Source organism: Leptosomus discolor, chromosome 13 (genome assembly GCF_034619465.1).
Source record: "Leptosomus discolor isolate bLepDis1 chromosome 13, bLepDis1.hap2, whole genome shotgun sequence".
Lineage (NCBI taxonomy): Eukaryota > Metazoa > Chordata > Aves > Leptosomiformes > Leptosomidae > Leptosomus > Leptosomus discolor.
In genome coordinates, this window is record NC_141403.1 from 22,642,360 (window position 1) to 22,652,405 (window position 10,046).

At 41.9% G+C, this 10,046-nt stretch overlaps 1 protein-coding gene across 1 annotated transcript in view; it reads left to right on the forward strand.

Moving 5' to 3' along the window:
* Window positions 1-8,836, forward strand: part of TPPP (tubulin polymerization promoting protein) — a 45,756-nt gene extending 36,920 nt beyond the window's left edge. Inside the window, exon 3 of the mRNA XM_086472663.1 lies at window positions 8,642-8,836. Coding sequence (XP_086328789.1) covers window positions 8,642-8,836 — 195 coding nt within the window. The remainder of the gene's footprint in view (window positions 1-8,641) is intronic.
* Window positions 8,837-10,046: the final 1,210 nt, after the last annotated feature.

The window sequence follows — 10,046 nt, forward strand, 5'->3', positions numbered from 1 at the left end:
TGGATGATTTGTAATTTGTATGAGATGTTGGAATTTTTGGGTTGCTTTTTACTCAGGGTGTGGTCAAACTCTAGAACAAGTTGCCCAGAGAGGCTGTGGAACCTCTGTCTTTGGAGGTGTTCAGGACTCTACTGGCGGAGTTTCTGTGGAAGCTCATTTCAGCCTTGCTGTGAGCAGGGGTTTATGCTAGAGGAGGACTCATATGCAAAGGTTCATTCCAACCTAAATTGTTCTGTGACTTAATATTTTTAAATTTTTACTGTCTCCGAGGATGGAGAATCCCCAGTCTCTCTAGGTAAGCTGTTTCTGTGCTTAGCCAACCACAGTGGTGAAGAATTTTTTTCCCGTGTGTCTAGCTGGAATTTCCTGTCTTCCAAATCATATCCATTATCTTTTGGTTTGGGTTTTGTGGGGTTTTTGTGGGGTTTTTTTGCTATATACTTCTGAACTTGCTCTGTCTCTAATATAACCCTTCTGCTGAGGACAGGAGTAAGATTTGTCTCCTCTCTTTTGAGTCTGAATAAACACCCTTCTGTCAACTTCTTCCTTGTATGCGACATGGTCCAAGCTTCTTGCTGTCGTAGCAGCACTTCTCTGTAAACACTGATATAAATCAGGAGAAATTCTGAATTGGTAACAAAAAATGCATGATTGCTATAGTTAGAAAATCTACTGGTCTAAATAAAATTTCTTTTTATTTCCTATAGCTTCTGCTGAGACTGTTGCCTGTTCTGATCTTCTCAGTGAGAGAAGTTTCAGTTGAAAGAGGCAGGAGGCACACATACCTTTCCTGACTCATCTGAGATGTTTCCATGAACTTGGAGGTCATGTGACCACATATTTGGTTGGAAACTTACAGTGATGGAGCAACAGCCATTTTTAAAAGTTGGGCTTTTTTTAAGATTAGAGGGAGCAGAACAGTCCAGCAAAGTATCAGTAAAAATACAAGCTTGGTGAATGAACTGGTCTTTTGTCAGTGATCTCCTCTTTCGATAGAGGCAAAGACACTGAAGTTATAGCTGCTGGCTTGTGTGAATGGAAATAACTGAGTGAAGGGAAGAATGGTCAGTCTTGGGGTACAGACAGAAGTCTTGATATTTTTGGAAAGTACCTTCGGTTGATTCATTTGATGTTCCAAAATGAGTTTGTACAGTGATTATATTTGAACCTGTTGTGCTAACTAAAACTTAGCTTTTAAAGAGAAAGAGAAATAATATATAATATAATAAAAAGAAAAATTTGAAGTTCATGTGCATCTTCTCTGATATGCAAACTTTGTGGTTAACTGTATGTGCAAATAGGAGAAGGAAAATGGAGGCTTCTGTGGGCTGACAGAAAGGAGGAGTTTGGTTCCAAGTAATTTATTGCCTTTGGAAAAATGTGAGTAGAGAGATTATATAACTTACTCTAGATAGTAAACGGTTCAAGCAGAATTGCTATGTGACAAGACAGAATCACTCGTCTGTGATTCATTGTGAAAAAGAAGGGAAGTGTTGACTTGCTAAGATGGAAATTGTCCTCATCCAGCCCTTTGTGCTCTTCGCTATATTGCTCCCTACATTTTTCCTCACTGATAATGGATGGTCAGCTGCTCCGCTCTTCCCCCCCCCCGCTTTTTTTATGTGCCTCCCAATGTCCATGTACATTTAGTAGTGACCAGCTGGGTTGCACAGAAGAATGAGCTCTGAGCTACCATTTTGATTGGTTTTACGCTTTGCTCAGTTGCCAGTTTAGTCTCTGTAGTTGGTTTTGTTGTTCATAAACGGAAACAACATTTAGATAAAAACAAGTTGGGTGCACATCCAGTTCATAAAGGCAGTTCACTAAAAATTAAGTCATCGACTCATAGAGGAATAAACTTGTCACCTTAGGACACTGAAGGTGATGGAACAGCTAATCCTAGAAATCATTTCCAGGCACACGAAGGATAAGAAAGTCATCAAGAGTAGTCAGTGTGGCTTCACCAAGGGGAAGTCATGCTTGACCAACTTGATAAACTTCTACAATGAAATGACTGGCCTGGTAGATGGGGGAAGAGCCGTGGATAGTGTCTACGTGGACTTCGTTAAGGCCTTTGACATCGTGCCCAATAAGAGTTTTGTAGCCCCTCAAGCCATTGCTGTAGGGGCTGGGCGAGCAGACAGTGAGGTAGATTGAAAACTGGCTGAGTGGCTGGGCCCTGAGGGTGGTGATCAGTGGTGCAAAGTCTAATTGGAGGCCAGTAGCTAGCATTGTACCTCAGAGGGGTCGTGCTCCGTCCAGTCCTGTTCAACATCTTCATTAATGATATGGATGATGGGGCAGAGTGTACTCTCAGCCAGTTTACTGATGACACAAACCTGGGAGGGGTGGCTGACAGGTCATCCAGATGCTGCCACCCAGAGGAATCTGAACAGGCTGGAGAAATGGGCTGACAGGAACCTTGGGAAGTTCAGCAAGGAGAAGTGCAAAGTCCTGCCCTGGGGAGGAGCAACACCACGCACCAGTATATGCTGCAGGCTACTCAGCTGGAAAACAGCTTGGCAGAAAAGGTCTTGGGAGTCCCAGTAGACACCAAGTTGAACATGAGCCAGTGATGTGCCCTTGTGGCAAGGAAGGCTACTGGTATCCTGGGCTGCACTGGGCAAAGTACTGCCAAAGGGGCTGAGCGAAGTGCTCCTTCCTCTCTGCTCAGCACTGCTGAGGTCGCATCTGGAATGCTGCCTTCAGCTCTGGGCTCCCCAGTAGAAGACTGATATGGAGCTATTGGAGAGTCCAGTGAAAGGCCATGAAGATGATGAAGGGACTGGAGCATCTTTCCTGTCAGGAAACGCTGCGAGAGCTGGGGCTGTTTAGCCTGGAGAAGGCTCAAGAGGAAATCTCGTCCACGTATATAAATACCTGAAGGGGTGGTGCAAAGAGAATGGAGCTAGGCTCTTTTCAGTGGTGCCCAGTGACGGGACAGAAAGCAATGCCCACAAACTGTAACAGGGGAGGTTCCATCTGAACATCCAGAAGCACTTTTTCACTGTGAGGGTGACCAAGCACTGTCACAGGTTGCCCAGGGAGATTGTGTCTCCATTCTTGGAGATATTCAGAAGCTGTCTGGACATGATCCTGGGCAGCTCGCTCTAGGTGAGGGGATGGGGGTTTGGAGCAGATGACCTCCAGAGGTCTCTTCTGACCTCAACCCTTCTACGATTCTGTGATATGTAGTACCACTAGCTGCTTCTGGTTGAGGAGTCCAAGACAGATGTGAAGTCCTTTTGTATTCTACTCTATTTACAAAGGCTTTTTTTGAAAGAAAGCACCTTAGCAAGATGCTTAGGTTGCATCTGGCCCTTCTGTGTAATATGACAATAGGACAAGAGGAAATGCCCTCAGGTTGCGCCAGGGTAGGGTTAAATTGGACATTAGAAAAAATTTCTTTACTGAAGGAGTAGTCAAACATTGGAACAGGCTGCCTGGGGAAGTGGTGGAGTCACCATCTCTGGAAGTGTTCAGAAAACGTGTTGATGTCGCACTTGGAAGCATGGTTTAGTGGATGGTTTAGTGGGCATGGTGGTGTTAGGTCAACGGTTGGGCTTGATGGTCTTAGAGGTCTATTCCAACCCAATAAGTCTATGATTCTATGGTCACATGACCTTAAAGAGGAAGTAGTATTTTCTTTTTAATGGATATGCATTCATCATAAGAAACAAAAGGAGAAGAAAAAGGAGAAAATGGGGTGTTCTGAATAGTGTTGTGGTGGCATCTCTTTATCTATGATCTTTGATATTGGTGGATCAGATCAAGGAGTTAGAACATATTGTACAAGGAATTAAAATTGCTTGAATTTTGTGCTGTTCGGAATAAAGTTAGCCTCCCATTTCATAGAAGTTGTGCCAGCAGGAAACCAACAGGGATTGCCGTCTTCCAGTTGTAATATTCTGTCACATGTGGGAAGGGGCGCACCAGTGACTTCACATGCAACTTAGGAAAAGTCTGCAGTTCTTATTCAGTTAAAAACAATTTGGAGGAAAAAATGTTTGCCTTGCAGCTACTGCTTTTATGTTCCTTGCACACACTGTGGCTCTTGTGATAGAGGAAGCCTTCTGATCCATCCTGGACTGAAAGAACACAGGGTATGGGATCACTGTTGTTCCTGCTCTGGATGTTCATTGTGCTGTGGCCTTATGTTTTGTTTAACTGTTTTTTCAGGACAAAAAGATTGTATTTTTTTGATGTGGTGTTAGTTTACCTTTACTTAGAATGTTGGTGTTTCTTTCTCCCTGCCCACGTACATACGAACTTTCAGTTAAGAGGTACAAAAGCTAAAGATCTCAACCGTTGTCCGAAGTTGTTGCTAAATGAGAATGGGTTTTTTGTTGGTTTTTTTTTTTATTTTGAGATACGCCAAAGGGGTGCTAAACCATAAAGCTTTTTTTTTTTTGTATTTCAACCATTTGCTCTATTGCTGTTGCACTGGGAACACACCTGGTTCTAGCAGATTACTGAGTTACAGAAGAATGTTTTCATGTTAGTCCTAGCAGAAGTCTCCACCAGAAGATGTAACAGTGTTATGAAAGAGACAGCAGGAAGAAGTAGTGGATGTGAAATCTATAGACAGATGACTGGTAAATTCCAAATGGAGAAGTATTAAGGGAAAATAATGGGGGGAAAACAAGCAAGCAAACAAAACCCCAAAGCCCCACTCAGTGCAGGAAAAGGAAAGGCCCATGTGGCATGCTGCAGCCTTGTTGCTGTCGTCTTGCTGTCAGGATGCACCTTTTTTCTCTGAGAAGTCATCTGTGTTGTGGGCTTATCAGAGTGCAGGCTGTCTTGATATAAACAACACGTTCCTCAAGTTTACCCCTGGGAATGGTGTCCTGGGAGTAGTTTCCTGGGAATGTTCTTCATTATTGGCACAGGCCAGTCTGTTAATCCTCATTTTACTATTTCTTCTTGTGTGTTAATATACGTGCATTTCCTTTCATATTGCACTTGTACAAGTCTTATTATGTCTGTCACAATTATGTTACTGTACCGAAATTGTTATTTGTTTTTCTTGTAATTTGGGTATTGAGGCAAATTTCATACTGATCATGCCACCTCTTTGAAATAGAGGAGCAGAAACTGTAGTCCTTTTTTTTCCAAATACTGATTAATCTTGCCATTACAAATTCTTAGAATAGCAGTCTGTCCTGAGAATGAGTTTGATAAAGGAAAAGGTAGTCAGCTAGAGTTTCTGAGATGTCTCTCTGCCTGTGAGAATGCAGAGTGTATACACCTTTAGAGAAAACTGATTTTCTGTAAAGCAGTGATGATGAAATACAAGGAAAGTAAATATGTCTTAAGTTTAATTACTTTATACTGAATATTGCCCTGGCTTGCATTTGGAGTATTTCCGTGTTTATAGTGCAGACAGCCTTTGTCACTAGTAGCATCCTTGAAGCTTTTAGCGATAGTGTTGTAAACATAGAGCAAAGTTTAGTCCTTTGATTATACGATAAGCTTTCTTGCATCTTCCATAGCAGCAGCTTCTAGTGTTAGGGACGATGAAAGAAAGATACTTTGGCATGTATTATGCCCTAGCTCTTTCCTTGCTGGCCTACATGGGATCTTCATTTTCTTAGTAAGGACACGTGAGAAGTGTGCTAATAGTTAACAAAATGCCTCCAGTAAGAAGCATCATACGTTCTTTTGGAGGGAGAATGATCTAGTAATAACTTAAACAAGAGTAAGAAGCTTCTGCACCTGTATTCTGGCCTATGGTCAGCCTTTATTGGTGTGCTCCTGCAGCTGTTGGCACCTGCAGGGCTGTCTCTGTTTAGTCAGCTGTTCTGTCACCCAGTGATCCCCCCACCCCACCATGAGGAGGGAACTTGGGAAAACGAAGGCAGACCTGTGGGTTGAAATGGAAATTGACTTAATAAAATAATAATTTTTAAACTAATATTAATATAAAGTGCACAAAGCCCATGCAGTGGTTGCGGGCTCCCAGCAGTGGGTGCTGGATGGCGGGCACTGCAAGCCCCACAGCTCCAGCGACGGCGTGACAGTCACAATGAACGGGAGAGGAGGCCTCGGGAGCGGAAGGACGGGCAAGGCCCTCCAGGGGTGGCGACCACGGAGAAGGGGCAGCCACATCCCGAGCAAACTTTGCAATTTATGGTGAGCGTGGCATTTATGTTCTGGAATACTTGTGTTGAGCAGCTTTGGAGCAGCTGCCCTGGCTTTTGCTCCTCCTAGCGTTAGCACCTGACTAACTCAAAACTGCTGAAGACCTTGATCACTGTGGAGACCCACATACTAGGCTGGCTGGCCACGAATGAAAACATGGTGTCTCAATACCCAAATTGCGTGCTGCAGTTGTCTCAAAAATGCATCTTTCCTGAATAGAAAATTGATTCTATGATTCCGTCCCAGCAAAACTAGGACACAAGGGGGTTTAAAATGAAAATTAAATTAGGAGCCCATGTATTTATACGAGTTAGGCAAGACACATGTACTGTCCACTTCTGTAGATGCTTTGTGGCTTGAAATGGCGGTTGGTGGAAGACTTCGTCTAGTCAAACAGCCTGACAGTTTGTCTTCAAGTAGTGGCTGGGATTTTACTCATGAACAGGAAACACTACACCACATAAAAGCTTATTCCTACTGTTTTGTGCCAGAATTTTTGTGCAAGGTACAAGCCCCAGTGTTCCCCTTCACTTAACAAACAGAACAGTGATTCACAAGTAAGACTTAAAGTAGCACAGATGTTCTAGTGTCTGTGCCCAGGGTTAAGCTGACAGGTTATGCACTCTTACAGAGTTTTCCCTGAGCTATCAGAGTAATTTCCAGTGGCCAGACAATCCTTTGGTTCTGTTGTGTGACTGCGTGTGCAACCTATTTGATTTACTAATACCCTGAGGAGGAGAAAGAATAAATTCTCAGCTGGGCACCAGGCCAGAAGTTTTTATTTTGCTGCTTTGGAAGTCTCAGTTTATACGTTTTTAATGTATTTCATTTCATCTAGCTGGGCTGCTAACACAATTACTGATCAGAGGGTGTATTTTTTTTTAATTAGCTCTTCTGTGAATACAGATTTCCTGGTTATAAGGTGCTAGCAGGCCAATGTGGACAAGAAAACTGAATGTATTGAGAAGCAATACTTCTTCCTAAGCACCGTCTTCGTTTCTGGTTTTCAATATAGAAAAATAACCGCTTCTGCAAATAGTACTCTCAGACTGCAAGGCAAAAGTCCCTAAAAGTCGTCCAGCAATGCTGTTCTGAGAAATGACTGCTCCAGTGGTCGTTTTCTTTCAGATAGTGACAGAACCCACACCTCCAACACACCTTTCCCCTCAGGGCCATGCACGAATCTGCAGAGCAGTGTTGTGCCTGTCACCTGTTGGGTGTGTTTGGAGGGAGAAAAGCAGAAGTTTACAACCTGAGATTCTCATTAAGTAGGTGTGTGAGTGGACAAACTCCCTCAAAACAGCTTTTATTTAAACGGTGTGGAGGACGTGTGGCTTCCATGTTGCATGAGTTACAGCATTCATTCCCAGTCTGAATCCAAGTATCCTGTTCCTCTTGGTACAGACTCAGGCATCTTTTCCAACTCTCCGATCTTTTAATGTTCAGTGTTAAAAGACAGTCAACACAGGTCGTCCTCTGGAAGAGCTGTGTGTTACTTTGAAAACCTGTTTTTTGTTACGTCTAATTAATGAGTGTTTCTTTGGGCTGGGGGTGGGGGGGCGGGAATATGAGGGTTTTGATGAAAGCCAGGTTTCCCGGAGCATTTACTTGACTGCAGTAAAGCCCATGTCACTTTTGTCTCTAAACTGCACCCTAACAGGGTGGCGTGCATAAGAAAGATACCCAAATTTTATCAGTTTTTGTTCATCTTAGCTCCATTCCCACTACTACGCAATAATCTTTTGTGTTTTCCCTTCTCCTTTGGTGTCTTTTCTCTTCTGATCTTAAAACATAATCGTGATGTTAAAAGACAGTGCTCCAGTCCAAGCACACAGGTTAGCATGCTCCTGTATTGTTCTGTGAAATATCTTTTCCCTTCTGTTTGTGTAGTCAAATTTTCTTTGTCTTAGTGACAGCAAGACTTTGGCTTTTAAGTAGCCTGATATGACTCAGTGGAAGCAATGTAGAGAGAAGTGTTTGCTCAATGCGGTTTCATAGACTGCTGATTTGCCAACGTTGAAAATAACTTTCAGTCCTTCTGGTTTGTTACTTTTCTTGTGAACCCTAGAGTTTAAGAATAAATTTATCTGTTGAAGCAATGAATTCTGTTGGTTTTTCTGTATTTGTGGAGCCAGGCTTTTATGCTTGGATGTTGACATAATGGATTTTGAACATAGCTGTTCCCTATGACTTCTTATCTTTGGTGCTTAGAACTTGATTATTAATCAAAAGTGTCCCATATTGAAAGTCTGTTCCAGAAGTTTTTGACATAACTTGCACTGGGTTTTTTTTTCTTGGCTATATGATGATTGTCATTGTAAGTGATGGCAAGAAGCAAACAAACGTTTTTTGTATCCTTTTGCTGGAAGTGAGTAGATACTTATGTAGTTTCCAGCATTAGCAAAGGTTTAAATGTTGGTGGCATGTACAAATATTTCTATTAAGAATAGTTGATTTCTTATGCGGTTTTTGTTGTTGTTTCTTTTCTTTCTTCCGACAGAAAGCCATTTCATCTCCAACTGTGTCACGCCTTACAGATACATCAAAATTCACAGGTTCTCACAAAGAGAGGTTTGATCCCAGTGGGAAAGGAAAAGGCAAAGCTGGCCGAGAAGATCTGGTGGATTCTTCGGGATATGTATCTGGCTATAAGCATGCAGGCACATACGATCATAAAGTACAAGGAAGCAAGTAAGGCTGAGGATATACAGCACAGAGGGAGAAAGAGAGGGGGAAGGAGGATACATTTCTAAGAATGACGTAGATGAATCCCACATGTTTTGGCTATTGTGAACGCTAAGACTATGTTGTCAAGAAGTTGTTTTCAGGAACTGGAACTGATTTCAACATCTGCTGAGTTACTCGCAGCACAATGCCACTTCATTACATTCCTCACGTGTATATTGGCAAAAATGAATATATCAGTACAAAAAATACATCATTTTGTTGAGCTTTAGTTAAAAAAAACCCAAAACAGCAAAAACCCCACAAAGTCAAGAGCGGTTATACCACACTTTGTCAATTCAAGCAAAAGATATCAAACATTCCTAACGTCCAGTTGCCCTGATGATGTTGAAGAGAACCTCTTGAAAAGAGGGTCTTTCATAGCAGTCTTTCTGAAGAATATCCCATTATTTATGCAGTTTGATTTGACTACTGTTTTGGGGCTTTTCTAAAATGTCTTAGACAGGATCTGGCACTTTTCTTAAAACATTCAACAATATACTATTGGGGAGTAAGTGGTTGAAATACACAAGGTGCTAGCCTGTACGTGTCATGTGCCACTCATGAAAAACTGAAAAAAAAAAAAAAAGTTATTTCTAGGACAATATAGGTTCTAAAGTATTTGATGTCAACAGAAAGATGTGGAAAATACCAGCCCTTACTTTCCTCCTGTCTATACTTTGTGCTTGTTTTGTTGCTGTGTGTACTGTAGCGTGGTTCTGACTGGCCAGATTTGCATGGAGCTGTTGTACTAACCTGAGAGGTGAGGAACAAGACATTGCTAAAAAAGTCTTTTAAAGCTTTTTGCAGTCTGTTTTCAAGTTTGCACTGCCTCACATTTGAAATGAAGGGGGCATTAAGCTAATAATGCTTTAAAATATTGATTATGACTAAACACTGCCAATCAGATTGCTATTAAGAGAATGTTAATATGCACATACATTGGCACATATTCCCTTTAAGCTATAACATACATAAGGAACTTTACATCCCTTGGAATAAGGACATTTACAATTAATATCTATGTAATTAGGTGCAATTTGCCCACAAAAATATAGTATTATAACTAGGCTACGTTTTATGTTAGTGTGTTTGAAGCCAAGGGATTTCATTCTCTGTTCGCTTTTGCTGCCTGACTTGGGAGTAATAGTATTCATGGGAAGGGCTTTCCACTGCTGTAG